The sequence below is a fragment of the Glycine soja genome, chromosome 16, assembly GCF_004193775.1.
Source record: "Glycine soja cultivar W05 chromosome 16, ASM419377v2, whole genome shotgun sequence".
NCBI classification, from domain to species: domain Eukaryota; kingdom Viridiplantae; phylum Streptophyta; class Magnoliopsida; order Fabales; family Fabaceae; genus Glycine; species Glycine soja.
The window spans coordinates 33,000,490-33,015,687 of NC_041017.1; the positions used below are offsets into that span (position 1 = coordinate 33,000,490).

The following is a 15,198-nucleotide window of genomic DNA, read 5'->3' on the forward strand; positions in this document are numbered from 1 at the left end:
ATTATTTTTTTAATAATTAATAATTTTTAATTTATTTATATTTAATTTTGATAAAAAAATAGTTTATAATTAACATATGAGAAAGAGAATTATACACTAATAATCCGGCATATCCAATCATAACATACCTTATATAATATATTTGTTAATTTTTATAATAATTACTTTAAAAATTATATTGATTTGAATTATGATTAAACCATAATATAAGAATTGTAAGAGTATGAACATTAAACTCTTAATCTATCAACTTTATTGATCACAATTAATTAATAATTTAACAAGTGAATCAAAATTGTCAATTTAGTAAAAAAAAATAATTAATAGTAAACTAGTTGACAAGAATTATTAAATGTAACACTTAAAGAACTATCAATACCATAAATCTTAACATTCACTGGCACATTTAATACTATAAACATAGTATTTACGTAATTGTATAAATAAATACTCACTCTTTCCCATAATAGTTGTTCTTTCCCATAATAATTGTTGTATAAGAAAAAAGTTAAAATGATTTAAGTTATTTTTGTTTATTTATGTAACATTAATTATTATTTTTCATTTATATTCCTTATACAACAAAAACTAAAAATAAATTAATAGCAATAAGAATAATTTTATAAAATATGTATTCTTTTTCATTCATTTATTAATTTTTCTTTATTGGTGTAAAATAACACAAAACGACAATTTTAATAAAACTAAGAGGATATATTATTTTTGATATTGGGTAAATCATTATATTTCTTAAATTCAAAATATAATAGAACACTATAGTAATATTATTAAATGTTAATTTATCATCAACGAGTCTAGTCTAACTAATTGAACATTATGTGGGTTAATGTAAAACTTTTAATACCAAAATTTGATTCTTAGGATAAAAAATTAAATAATTTATAATATAGTTATTAATATCATCAATATATATTATTAATATAAAATTATTTGATACAATATTTGAATGATTCAATTTGTACGATTAGAACCCATGAGACGAAAACTAAACACGATACCCGAGGCCAAATATACAATGAATTTATTTAAGCATTAATGCAACTCATGATAATGTAAGTTATGAGTAAATATTTTGTTACCTTATATAATATTATATTTATTACACATAATATACAATTAAATTTAATAGTATTATTAAATATTATATTTATTAAATTTAGTACATGTAATATATTATTAAACAAAAGTAACTATTAGATAATTTAATAATATTTATAATTTTGTTATTAAAGTATAATGAACACTTTTAAGGGGAAACCTTGGGGTAGAATTCTTTTGCCTATTCAATTCAATAAGATTGTTTTCTTTTTGCTTGTTCCATCAATTTCTCATTTTCCTTTCCTGGGTTAGGAACCGTATCTCTGAAACTGTGAAGTAAAATAAACTGGAAGGCAGGGTTTCTTTCCTCTTTATTTTACATATTTATTGTTCCTTTTCAGTCTTGCATCAGTTTTATAACCTTTGTGGAACTTATTTGATTTACAAATACAACAACACAAAGCAATAGAAAACAGAGGGGTTTTGTAAGCAGATTGTGGTTTGTCTGAACAAGGAAGTCCCAATTTAAATCTTTTGGTTTAGAATGCACTAAACCTATCATTCTCCATGCTGATGAGGGCAGCTGCTTTTATTACTTGATGTCATGTTTGTCAAGATCAAGAGATCCTACCTATAGGATTGGAAGGGGTACTTAGTCACGTTAAATGTGGGATCATAGAACTACAATGAAATATAAGATCCTTCCTAAACTGAAATCTTATTCAAACATATATACTGCACAATGTTATAAATCCCAGATAGCAGCACGTAGTGGCCGGCTTCAAAAATGCTACAGCGAGAAAGCATATATAGTGGGATAACCACTATTTTGAATTTTTTTATATACTTTATATAATGTGTACTATATATACATGTAAATTCTCAAAAATGATAAAAGTTACTAAAAATAAATGACATTCATAGTTAACAATAAAAAGTCGTAGGTGTCTTGAATAAAACATACAAGTACCAACAAAATTCAAATACTGGTTTGCAAGATAGGAATTATAAATCCTCATAATGTTCTAATTCAAAATCTTTTTTTTTATTGTTTTCACTACATCTATAGATTTCATTTTTGGAAATTAAAATCCCAAAAATAGTCCTATTGCCTCTATTTAGAGGAATTTTTTGGGAATCAACACAAAGTGCCGCTATAGCACCCACTATGGCCGCTATAGTATCCACTATGGCCGCTATTCAGCCCACTATGTTGTCCGCTACTCAGCCCACTCTGTGGTCCGCTACGGCCACTAGACTAAACCTCTCCGCTACAGCAGACAGCCCTTGTAATAGGCAAGGGATGCTCCGGACTGCTATATTGGTGCTACCTTGATACTGCATGCATATAAAATATCACAATTTTTTTTTTTACCAAAGAGATCATAATCACTATCCACATCTCATCATGACCACAAATAAAAAAGTATAAGTACACCTTTGATACCATAGGATTGCCATAGCCCCTTGTGGAATAAATGGAAAATATAGTCTAGAATAAATCAAAAGTCACATTTCCACCGAGAGGAATATAAAATCCACACTAAGATTATTGGAAATTGCAACAACACTGAGATCTTGAGGTCTTCCATTCAGTTCAGGTTGTTTGGATTGAAAATACTAAACCTGATACCCAAACCGAACAAGGCAGGGTTGACTTTGTGGAAATCGTACGGAACCATCAACCCAAACCAACCCACATACATAAACATAAATTTTATAACAGTTACATAATTATACTATTCATAATATCCCTAATTACAAATAAATTGGGAGATTTCTAATGTTAAGCTTGTTGACTTCAGAGTGAGCTAAATCTTGAATTTGTGTCCATTTCTTGACCTCTTAAATTTTAAGCTAATGACAGATCGAATGCCTTGTTTTGTCCCAAGATGTGTATAGCAAGGAAGCTCAAGTTCTTAGTCTTTATGCTTTAATAAAATGTTGTGTTGTATTTCTGACTTAAAGTTATGAATCTTCTCTTTCAATGCACCATGCACGTGGGGGAATACAATAGCCACTTAAGTGTCATCAATGCAAAAGCATGCCTCTCAGGTATATACCAACAGAATGTAAAAATATTGCTATCATTTCAAGTGCTTCACATTTTAAAATCTGCCAGAGCATGTCTGAGTTTTTTCTTCCTGCTGGATATTTTGTTGCTGGATATTGTAAACTTGCTGCTCTGTGGGCAGGCCGTCTCTAATGTCTTTGATGGGAGGATGGATTTAGGTGGAGGAATGTTTCTAAAAGGTAAATCCCAGTATGTGGAAGTTGGATTTCCTCACATTGCTAGAATCCCTGAGTTTCTGTAAGGTTGGTCAGAATTTGAAATGCCGAAAGTGGCCTATATGGGTTGTTGGCAGTGAACCCCATTACACACTACTGTTCTGGACACCAGTGTTCAAAATGAGAATGAGCTGGAACAAAGGGAATCGCAGATTCGCAAAGCTTTTGATGCTCAATATCAGAGCGGCGGGGGTGGCTTCGTTAGTGTAGAAGGGCTCCATCAAGTTCATAGAGAAACAAATATCAAACTTCCACAAGAGAAGCTTGAGCACCTTTGCAGTGATGGCTTCATTGTATGGAGTGAGTTTTGGCAGGTCATTTTGGATCTAGACAAGAGCTCAGGAGGTTTAAAGGATTCATCAGGATTGATGGGTAAAAAAGTCTTTGATATTTACCATTTTAATGGAATGGCTAAATCAGATCTGAATGGCAGCAGTCAAGTAAATTTGGAGTAATTTATCTTTTAACATTCTCTTCAATTTTGTTGAGTCATTTAAAAGATTACAAGAGCTATGTTATACTTGATGTCAAGACAACTTGTAAAATGTACTTGAACGTACATGCAGTTGTCATCAATTAGAGAGATTTAGTTCTTCGGGGGTGAGAAAAGGGGGTTGGTATGTAAGTTTTAAATTTGTTGGTTCTGAATTGTTGTGATGCTAATACTAAATTTATTGTGCTCTGGTTCTCAAAAGGGAAAATTGAATATTAATCATATCACCACCCCATCTAACCTGGAACATGATCGATTTATCAATTGCTAATGATAATCATCATAAAACAGGGTCCGTATGGTTGTCAAAACAGAAAAAATAAGTACTGGCATTTATGCAGTAATGTTAATATTTTCCAGGTCTTGTCATTGCCTTAACTATTTCCTTTTAGGGCACACTAGTTGTCATTCGTGGTGGAATTATGCTTTGATATTTTCTGCCAGTATGCCACTCAATTATCATACGGTTAGAGAGAATAATCTTCTAGAAAAGAAGAACCAAGTTCTGGGAGAAATTTCGGCAATAAGATGCAAAGAATAGATTGATCTTGAATTATTAAATTTTCATTAACCACTTTTCCTAAGAGTGCTTATGTAAAATTAAAGAATTTGTCTGAGTATGCCCATGCCTTGCCGTTGACAATGGCATAGTTGCGTTCCAATGAGAAGCTATTGAAATGTTTAATGATCATGCAAAATTAAATAAAATGTTGCACTTAAAAAAATTTGAGGACTAAATTGAATCTTTTAAAATAATTTGGGAATCAAATTAATAATTAAACCTTAAATAAAACTTGAAATCCAGAATTGTAAAACTAATCTTTGGCTGCTTGTAAAAAAGAAAAATAGATATATGAAGAATTATGAATGTTGACAACGCGCGGGTGTTAACTTTGCCTGGACGTACACTTGTAGTCATGGAAAGAGCATTTTTATTTTCTTAATTTTACCATCATTAGGAGTCAGGACACTCTCCATATTAGTGACTTTGACAATAATTACTTTAAAAATTACACTAAATATGATTTCTAATTGGTTGTTAATGTAAAAACTTTTACAAAAGACTATACACACTACACAGTTATTAAATTCATTGTTTATTTAATCACCTTATTGCAGCAATGGAGCAGCAACTTTCCTTTGCTAGCATGCTGATGAATTTTTCAGGTATATATATCAGCATCAACATTCTATACAAGCAGGTCCTTCAAAGAATATTATTAATTAAAATGGGGCAATCCACTCTGTGACATCCTCTACCCCACACACATGTGTACTAATAATAAAAGGAATAAGAAATCATAATCAATTAAATTTTTTTAAACACATTTAATTAAAAATATTTCAAAAGGATAAAAAACTCACATTCACTTCACTATTACCAAATAAAGCATCCATTTTACTGTCAATGTGCGAGAGATGTTTCTCTCACTATGGACATTATTTTGCAAATCCCAATGTTGGGGATGTGAGAAGAGATTCTGAAAGTGGTGTCCAAATTTCAGAATAATCCAACGGTTAACGAATCCGAGATCATAGTTTTACTGGGATAAGTTTTGAGTCTTTGAGGAAAAAAGAGAAAGCTACAATACAAAGGAAATTTCTCTCACCTCCAACATTGTTTTGCAAATTATAACGGTGAGAATGTTTAGAAATGAATTTCAAACCTGGTGCTCAAATTTCACGATAATTCAATGATTAACGAGTCTGAGATCGTTGTTTTAGTCAGACAGGTTTGAGTGTGGGAGAAAGAGAGAGTTTTGAGAGGAGGAGGGGGGAAAATGAAATTGAGAGGAAATAAAAGTATAAAAACTATGGTCAATGTGAAAACTAACCTAACATGTCTCTATTATAGCTAGGGTACTCCAACTTATTATTTACTCTATTTTTCATTATTTTGTAAACTAAAACTTTATTTTATTTCCTATCAAATGAATAAATAAAATATTTTTTTATTTTCCTTCAAATTATTATTTTAATTAATAAAGTTATTTCTCTTTATTTATTTAATGAAAAAAATCTCATTAGTTTTTTAAAATTATTTTTTTTAAAATAAAAAAACTTTTTTAATTTATTTATGAAAAATAAGATATTACACACTCTATCCCACAAACAAGTTCAACCATACCCATGAAATGGATGTGACTCATACCATGATGCGTTTGGAACAACAATAAAGGTGTTGCTTTTTCTTTAATATGTGGTGTCTTTTATAAGATTACTGTTTTGAATATGCCAGAAATTTTCTCTTGATGCCAAGAAAAAAAAGTGAGTGCTCTCTTTTCATGGTCATTCTGTAATAAAGAAACAGAAATTTAATTTCTTATAATAGTGCAGAGTGAGAAAATGCCTTTCTGCACAAAACTTCACAGCAGCACTTGTTAGTACTGATTTAGCAATTTGCTTCAGGGAGAAAATTATAACACTAGAGGAAAAGTAGCAGCGATAATACACATTCAGTAGATTCTTTTGACCAAGCACATGCAAAATGATTGAATGAGATAACGCCTCGGTTCTTTTATTACTTTGGATAAAAATATTTCTTCATAGTGGTAAATGAGAACCGAGAGAAGAAAAATAATGAACGCATACCTTTTATTAACCTTCTTGTTTTTTGTAAAATCGTGAGAACTCAGCGTTAAAATATAAATGAAGAAAAAGTAAAAGAGGGATATGAACTATGAAGGAAACAAATTGTGGGAAATAAAACAGAAGCATCCTACTAGATATATAGGCAATATGATTTATCTAGCAGATCGTGTGAGCACAGAAAGTTAATTATGAGCCTCTAACTATGAAGTACTGTACACATATATTATATATACCACAAAGAAAAAAAAAATCCAAGTCTAGTCAAACCTGTAAGAAATTTCCTTGAAAAAAGAATTGAGAAAATCACTTTATTTTTTTTATTCACATTTCACAGTGAGAAAAGCATATACTGCAACTACACTTGTGGGATTGTATATAGAAGAAAGAATATTGATATATGGAGTATTTTGTCAAAGATAAGTTTAGTCCAAACGCATGTCAAACTAATATATAAGTTACTCAAATTAGTTAGAAGTTAAATTATTTAACATGCCAAACGCACTCTAATATTTTGGAAATTTAATATATTGTTTATAAAATAAATAAATCATATTAATTACTATAACTATCATATTTTATAAACATTATAAATTGTTAATTATATATAAAAAGCAAATAAAATTAAAGAACGTACTACCATTTAAATTATTGTTGAATGATTTGCCTTTAATTACTAAATGCGGAAAAAGAAGCTATGTTAAAGTTCTAAGCATGGTAAAGTACGTTGAAAGCTTGTATGCTAAAGGAACAGTTATCTTTTATCATACCACTTTTGAGTTTTGAGACTCTTTCAAAAAGTGAATGAGAACCGAGATCCCATCACTCAGCCACACATTTATCAATATAAATCAAGCCATTGAATTTTAAACTTCACAAGTGAAAGAAAAAATCTCGATCACAATTCTCTCTGTTTATTTTGCTCATATTTTACTCTCTTCAATTCTTAAGATTATTTCATGAATATCCTCTGCCTAGTCCTTATACTCTCTTTATATGGTAAGTATTGAATAAGTTTAATATTTTTAAAATATTAATTACATTTACCTTTTTTATCTTTACTAGATATAACATAACATTACTCTTATTTCATGTAAGAATAATTTAACTTCTCATATAATATTCTTTTTGAGTTTATTATTATTTTTTAGTTCTTAAACTTGTTAGAATATATGTTTAGTTCCGGAACTAGTAAAATTTTTAGGAACTAACAAATAGTAAAACTTATTTTTTTATAGAAAGATATAACCTTAGTATAGTATTAGCAAAATTATGATTAGTGGTTAATTATTTTCTCAAAATACCTAATCCACTGTTCCTGTTGCTTTTATTGCATACCTCAGGATTCAACGGGTCAAGTAAAAGTGCTGAAGCAAAATGTGTAGAGAGGGAAAGACAAACACTTCTCAACTTCAAACAAGGCCTCATAGATGCCTCTGGCATGCTGTCTTCATGGAGGGATGATGACAATAATAAAGATTGTTGCAAATGGAAAGGCATTGAATGCAACAATAAAACTGGTCACATAGACATGCTTGATCTTCGTGGTTCAGAAAAACATTATTTGACAGGTGCAATCAATCTCACTTCATTGATTGACTTGCAAAATATGGAACATTTGGATCTCAGTTCTAATTATGATTCCAGTGAAATGCAAATCCCAGAGCACATTGGCTCCTTCAAAAACTTAAGATATCTCAACCTATCATATATAGGTTTGAGTGGGAGGATTCCTTATGAACTGGGAAATCTCTCAAAGTTGGAGTATCTTGATCTTAAAGCAAATTTTCTTGATGGAGCAATCCCTTCGCAACTCGGGAATCTTACAACTTTACGATATCTTGATCTAAGTTATAATTCCGAAATTGAAGGGCAAATCCCCTATCAGTTTCGAAATCTCTCACAACTGCAATATCTTGATCTTGAAGGAACTTATCTTTCTGGAGCAATCCCTTTTAAAATTGGGAATCTTCCTATCTTGCATACTCTTATGCTTGGTCAGGATTTGGATGTCAAATCTATGGATACAGCGTGGTTGTCTAGTCTCTATTCCTTGACACATCTTGGTTTGGATTCTATAAATAATCTTGGCTCCTCTCAGCACTTGCTACTAACGATAAGCAAATTTTTTCCAAACCTAAGAGAGTTGAGGTTAGTTGGTTGTAGTCTTTTGGATAATGATATTCAATCTTTGTTCCATTCTCATTTCAACTTTTCCACTTCTCTTGTAATCCTTGATCTTTCTTCTAATATGCTGACATCCTCAACATTTCAACTGTTGTTAAATTATAGCCTTAATCTTGAGGAGCTTTATCTTAGTCATAATAACATTGTTTTTTCATCTCCTTTCCATCCATACTTTCCTTCTCTTGTGATCCTTGACCTTTCTTATAATAACATGGCATCATTAGTATTCCAAGGTAGTTTCAACTTTAGCTCAAAACTTCAAAAACTTTATCTACAAAACTGCAGTCTTACAGATAGAAGTTTTATTGTTTCATCTACTTCCACAGTGAATTCTTCATCTTCTCTTGACACCCTTCATCTCTCCTTTAATCTATTGAAATCATCAGTTATATTTCACTGGCTTTTCAACTTCACCAATCTTCGAAGACTTCACCTTGTTGCTAACTTGTTAGAAGGTTCCATTCCCGATGGATTTGGGAAAATAATGAACTATCTTGAAGATCTTGTCATTAGCTCTAACAGACTGCAAGGCGAAATTCCAGCTTCCCTTGGGAATATATGCACATTGCAGCGATTATACCTTAAGAAAAACAACTTGAGTGGGGAAATTTCTAGCTTAATTAAAAAATTTTCATGGTGCAACAAGACTGGCATGCTACCTAATCTTTCAAATTTAGATCTTTCCTTCAATCGGTTAACCGGAGAAATACCTAAAAGCATTGGATTGTTATATGAGTTGGAGTCTCTTCACTTGGAGGAGAATTACTTGGAAGGTGACATCATTGAATCACATCTCACAAATTTGACCAAATTGGAGGAGTTAGACTTAACCGGCAACTTATTGTCTCTCAAGTTTGGTAATACTTGGGTTCCATCTTTCCAGTTATATGTTTTGGGATTAGCTTCTTGCAAGTTGGGTCCTAGTTTCCCAAGTTGGATCCAGACTCAAAGTCACTTACAGTTTCTGGATATTTCTGATGCTGGGATTGATGACTTTGTACCAGATTGGTTTTGGAACAAGTTACAATCTATATATGCCATGAATATGTCTTACAACAATCTCAAAGGTACAATTCCGAATTTACCAATCAAGCTTACCATGAATTATGAAATATCAGTATTTCTCAATTCAAATCAACTTGAAGGTGAAATTCCTACTTTTTTGTCACAAGTTTCAATATTGGACCTTTCCGAGAACAAGATTTCAGATTTAAATGCTTTCTTCTGCGGAAAAGGTGCAACTGCAAACATGCTCATTTTGGATTTATCAAGCAATCAAATAATGGGAAAGCTGCCCGACTGTTGGGAACATCACAATTCATTAAAAGTTCTTGATTTAAGCAATAATAGATTGTCAGGGAAGATTCCAGAGTCCATGGATACTCTTGTTAATTTGAAATCTCTGGTCTTACGAAACAACAGTTTAATTGGAGAACTACCACTCACATTGAAGAACTGCACCAGTTTAGTTACATTTGATGTGAGTGAAAATTTGTTGTCTGGTCCAATACCCTCATGGATTGGAGAAAGTCTACAACAACTTAAAATCTTGAGTTTGCGAGTAAATCGCTTCTTTGGAAGTGTTCCTGTACATCTCTGCTATTTGAGGCAAATTCGTCTCTTGGATCTTTCAAGGAATAACTTGTCAGAAGGAATTCCAACATGTCTGAGCAATTTTACTGCAATGAGGGAAAGGACAGTAATCAGAAGAAAAATTGTTACGGGACAAAGGTGGACATATGGAGTTATATCCTCAGATGTTTATGACTCTAATGTGTTATTGATGTGGAAGGGTCAGGAATATTTGTATTTGAATCCTGAGTTTCTTTTGAAGAGCATTGATCTCTCAAGTAATGATTTAACAGGTGAAATACCAAAGGAGGTAAGATATTTACTTGAATTAGTTTCTTTGAATTTATCAAGAAACAGATTAAGTGGAGAAATTCTTCCTGAGATTGGGAATTTAACTTCACTAGAGTTTCTTGACTTATCAAGAAATCATTTGTCTGGTGAAGTTCCTTCTACTCTTTCCAAAATTGATCGTCTTGCTGTGTTAGACTTATCTAACAACTATCTTGTTGGAAGAATCCCCTGGGGAAGACAGCTTCAGACCTTTAGTGCCTCTACTTTTGAAGGAAATACCGATCTTTGTGGTGAACCACTTAACAAAAGCTGCCCTGGAAATGGCACAGCAACAAAGCCTCAAGGACCAGCAATTCAAGGTCATGATGACAATTCAGTTTTCTGTGAAGCATTATACATGAGCTTGGGGTTAGGATTCTTCACAGGCTTTTGGGGCTTAATAGGTACAATACTACTTTGGCAATCGTGGAGAAATGCTTACCTGATGTTCTTAAACAAACTGACAGAATATATATTAGTAATGGTTGAAGTGAACATAGCAAAGTGCCATAGGTGGCTCAAGGGCTAGTGGGTACGTAATTCTAATAACTTCTTCACTTAAATAATGCTAGCTCCAAGAAGTATTGTTCTACTTCATTATATCATTTAAACATTGTCTGAATTTCATGTTTCTTTAGTTTGTGAATTTACTAATGGTAGTTACTTCTCCAAGAAACGATTATTTTTCTCAACGTAAAGAAATTATAGATGTTTTCAAATGGCTTTTCTGATGTTTAAACCTCTTAAATTATGTTTACTTATATACCTTTTTGTACTCTAGTGACCGACTAGATTTTCAGTTTCATTTAGTTTATCACTAAAATTTTGACTCTTAATTTTTCTTCATCACCATTAATGTCTGTAATCTGAATTGATCACAAAATTTTCAGTTTATGGGGGATTAGCTACAACAGTCTAATCTGGGACAGAGGCATCGCGGATTGCTGGAAGTTTACGATATTTAGTATTGAAGCTTACATTATAAAATCTGACTCAAGCTTTCTATAACCACAACTTAGTTCCATAGTGTCTGAAAAACACGTGGTTGAATTGTATAGATTTAACAAAAAAAAAAGTTTTTTTTCAGTTGGTCACCTTTACAGAGAGGGCAACTCTTGTGAAGACTTACTTGCCTCTCATGCTTCTGCTATCTCTGAACTTTGCTGGTGGGATACTTCCTCTTTTTTTGTTGCAGCAGAAATGAATAGGAACAGAATAGGATTACCTAATATAGGTTCTTATAGTTTCTTCCAGCTTGAGTTTTGGTTTGGTCCCCTCAAGCTGTTCTTGTTTTGTTTTTCTCTTTTTCATCAATAATATTTTTTTCTTGGTGTGTGTCTTAGGATCTTTAATGTTTGCGGTGAAACTTATTGATGTAAGAGTCTTTTATTCCACAATCTATTATAATAGCCTTTTCCAATTAGCTTATGGAGAAGCTCATTTCATTTTTTCGTTTAATTTTCTTTTCCTTGAAGTCTTTCTGTATAAGCTTACCCAAACATGTCCTTAGTGCTTTAGTTGAGAGGTTGCCATGGCAGAAACAATTCAATTGATGGAGAATGAGTTGAAAAACTGAATCTTTACATTATAGTCTAATAGTCTATGATTTTGGAACAAAGTGGCAACAAATTATATTGATACCAATCTATCTAACTGGACTTGCATATGATTTGGGAAGTGGAACACATGGAAGTTTAGTAACAGATTTTATTTTACATGAGAATTTTCAGAAGCCATTCTACTGTATGACTTGGAGATAGCAACTTTCATTATAAATTCTTGATTGGGGATTGGTGTCAAGAATTACAAATTCTTGATCTTGCCACTTAATAACCATACCTACGAGCTAGCTTTCCAATCTTCCCTTTACATTTTTTTGGAATCCCAGAGGAGTTGTAATCATTTTAATAATCAAATTTTCCAATTTAGTATTTGTTTCAATGATTTTATATGTTGTGGACGGGTCGAGGTGTGGTGTGAATTAAACTCAGAATGCAAAAGTGGTGTCTCTCTCACTCAAGACCTAGCTAGAATCAGATTGTTATGTGTGTGAGATTTGCAACCATGGATTTCAGAGGGACCAGAACCTTCAGATGCACCGATGGCGCCACAAGGTGCCGTGGAAGCTGTTGAAGAGGGAGAATCCGATGATGAAGAAGCGAACGCAGATGATTGTGTCAATGAACGCTGCAGTGGCATATTTAATAATAAAAAAGCTATGCTAAAAAGTATGTCTAAAGTTGTCAAAGCTTGAATGCTAAAGGAACAATTGTTTTTCATATTCATGAATTCTTCTTCTTTATTATCATCATTTTTTCATTTTATAAAATCCACGTTCTGAGAAGAAAGTACAATTGTGAATATAAATCTTGTCCATCTAGCTTTCCAAACTTCACAAGTGAAAGAAAAGCTCAGAATGTAGATAAAGTTGTTGGGAAGTGATTTTGCTGATTCTAGAATTGTAGAGAAAATTTTGGTAACAGTGTCGGAGAGGTATGAAGCATCTATAGCTTCATTGGAGAACACAAAGGATCTGTCGAAAATCACATTGGCAGAAGTGCTACATGCCCTGCAAGCTCAAGAGCAGCGAAGGTTGATGAGGCAAGATCGTGTTGTCGAAGGTGCTTTGCCCGCCAAACATCATGAAGTTGATGAAAGTAAAAAGGATTTTTTCAAGAAGAATCAACCAGCAAGCAGGGAAAACAGTGCAAACAACCAAGGTAAGGATAAAAAGAAAAATTATCCACCTTGTCAGCATTGTGACAAAAAAGGTCATGCACCTTTCAGATGTTGGAGGAGACCAGATGCAAAATGTAACAAGTGCAACCAGATAGGACATGAAGCGGTGATCTGCGCCAACAAAAATCACCATGATGAGGGAGCTCAGATTGCTAATCAAGAAGAAGATGACCAACTGTTTGTGGCCACATGCTTCTTGAGTAGTGAATCAAGGGAAAGTTGGATGATTGATAGTGGTTGTACGAACCACATGACATATGATAAGACCTTATTCAAAGATTTGAAGCCAACTAATGTCTCAAAGGTCAGAATTGGGAATGGTGGCTATATTCCAGTAAAAGGAAAAGGAACTATTGCAATTTCAACGTGTTCAGGTATCAAATTAATATCAGATGTTCTTTATGTACCTAACATTGACCAAAACTTGTTAAGCGTAGGTTAGTTGATTAAAAAGGGATTTAAAGTGTCCTTTGAACATCAACATTGCTTTATCTATGACATTTTTGGCCGGGAAGTTCTAAGGGTTAAAATGAAAGGCAAAAGCTTTTCATTTGATCTAGCAGAGGAGGAGCATACAACCTATTTCACTCAAGTCACACCCATGGAATTCAAGCACAAGAGACTTGATCATTGCCATCTTGAAAGAATGCTAAACATGAAAAAAAGGAAATATGCAAAAGAAAATTTGAAGAAGTTTCAAATGGAGGAATGCAAATCTGCTAGCACACTAATGAATCAAAAGGAGAAGTTCAGAAAAGAAGAAGGTGTTGATAACATTGATGAAGGATATTATGGAAGCTTGATTGGATGTCTAATGTATCTCACTACAACAAGGCCAAACATTCTATTTGCTCAAAAGAACAAAATTGAAATTTTTGTTGACAATCAAGTAGCTATTGCTATTGCAAACAATCCCGTGTGTCATAGGAAGACTAAACATTTCAACATCAAGTTCTATTATTTGATAAAGATGCAACAAAGTGGTGAAGTGAACTTAATTTATTGTAAGTCTAAAGATCAACTGGCTGACATGTTTACAAAGTCACTACCTATCAACAAACTTGAACTCAAAGAATTGGAGTTTGCAGTTCCAAAAGCAAGGAGGAGTGTTGGAGATATACTTTTGTAACTGCATAATATTTTATTTTTCAGTTTTTAAAATAGGATTTAGTAAATAAGTTGATTTCCTATATTTTAGGAGTAAGTCAGTTTTAATGGATTAGCCTAGTCAATAAGTGGTTCCTCTTATCTTTAAGGAGTAAGTTAGTTTTAATATTCTGTTTTGCTAATATCTTGTTATCTAATTAGTTTATCTTTTGCTATTTATTGTATCGCTGCTGAGAACAATTTGAATAAGAATAGAATAATTCTATTTCTTCTGTATACTTATTGTCTCTCTTCTCTCCTCTGTTTTTTTATAATTTCCTCCAGAAAACCAACAGATCATAATTCTCTCTTGCATTGGCATTATCTTGTCTTGTCCTTAGTTAAGATTATTCTTATCAGCAAAATTATAATGAGTAGTTATTTTCTGACAACATTTTATGCTCTGTTCCTGCTTTTATTTAATTCCTCAGGATTTACTCTCGGATTAAATGGGTCACTTAAAAGTCTTGAGGCAAAGTGCAGAGAGAGGGAGAGACAAGCACTCCTCAACTTCAAACATGGCCTCTAAGATGACTCTGGCATGCTGTCTACCTGGAGGAACAATGACAATAATAGAGATTGTTGCAAATGGAGAGGCATTCAATGCAACGATGAAACTGGTCACGTACAAGTACTCAATCTTCATTGTCCAGATAGACATTATTTGACAGGTGCAATAAATCTCACTTCATTGATTCACTTGCAAAACATTGAACATCTGATCTCAGCAATAATGATTTTTTACGATGTTACATACCGGAAGCCATGGGCTCCTTCACCAACTTAAGATATCT

The 15,198-nt window shown here is 32.5% G+C and overlaps 2 protein-coding genes across 2 annotated transcripts; both read left to right on the forward strand.

Annotated features, from left to right (window-relative positions):
* Positions 1 to 4,962: 4,962 nt before the first annotated feature.
* Positions 4,963 to 10,258, forward strand: LOC114389982 (receptor-like protein EIX1). The gene is made up of 4 exons (XM_028350674.1): positions 4,963 to 5,008; positions 7,774 to 8,581; positions 8,903 to 10,097; positions 10,199 to 10,258. Exons 1-4 carry the CDS (start codon positions 4,963 to 4,965, stop codon positions 10,256 to 10,258), a joined length of 2,109 nt encoding a protein of 702 aa, XP_028206475.1.
* On the forward strand, positions 10,156 to 11,719 carry LOC114389165 (receptor-like protein EIX2). The gene is made up of 2 exons (XM_028349784.1): positions 10,156 to 11,051; positions 11,410 to 11,719. The coding sequence occupies exon 1, from the start codon at positions 10,302 to 10,304 to the stop codon at positions 11,046 to 11,048; it is 747 nt and encodes a 248-aa protein (XP_028205585.1). The 5' UTR covers positions 10,156 to 10,301; the 3' UTR covers positions 11,049 to 11,051; positions 11,410 to 11,719.
* The last annotated feature ends 3,479 nt before the right edge of the window (positions 11,720 to 15,198 follow it).

What these genes read in the sequence shown, in the direction of transcription:
- LOC114389982 (XM_028350674.1), top strand. Translation starts at nt 4,963, where the DNA reads ATGGAGCAGCAACTTTCCTTTGCTAGCATGCTGATGAATTTTTCAG. An exon ending in CATGCTGATGAATTTTTCAG is followed by an intron (nt 5,009 to 7,773) that starts GTATATATATCA and finishes TGCATACCTCAG; the next exon opens with GATTCAACGGGTCAAGTAAA. An exon ending in CCAAACCTAAGAGAGTTGAG is followed by an intron (nt 8,582 to 8,902) that starts GTTAGTTGGTTG and finishes ACAAAACTGCAG; the next exon opens with TCTTACAGATAGAAGTTTTA.
- LOC114389165 (XM_028349784.1), top strand. Translation starts at nt 10,302, where the DNA reads ATGAGGGAAAGGACAGTAATCAGAAGAAAAATTGTTACGGGACAAAGG.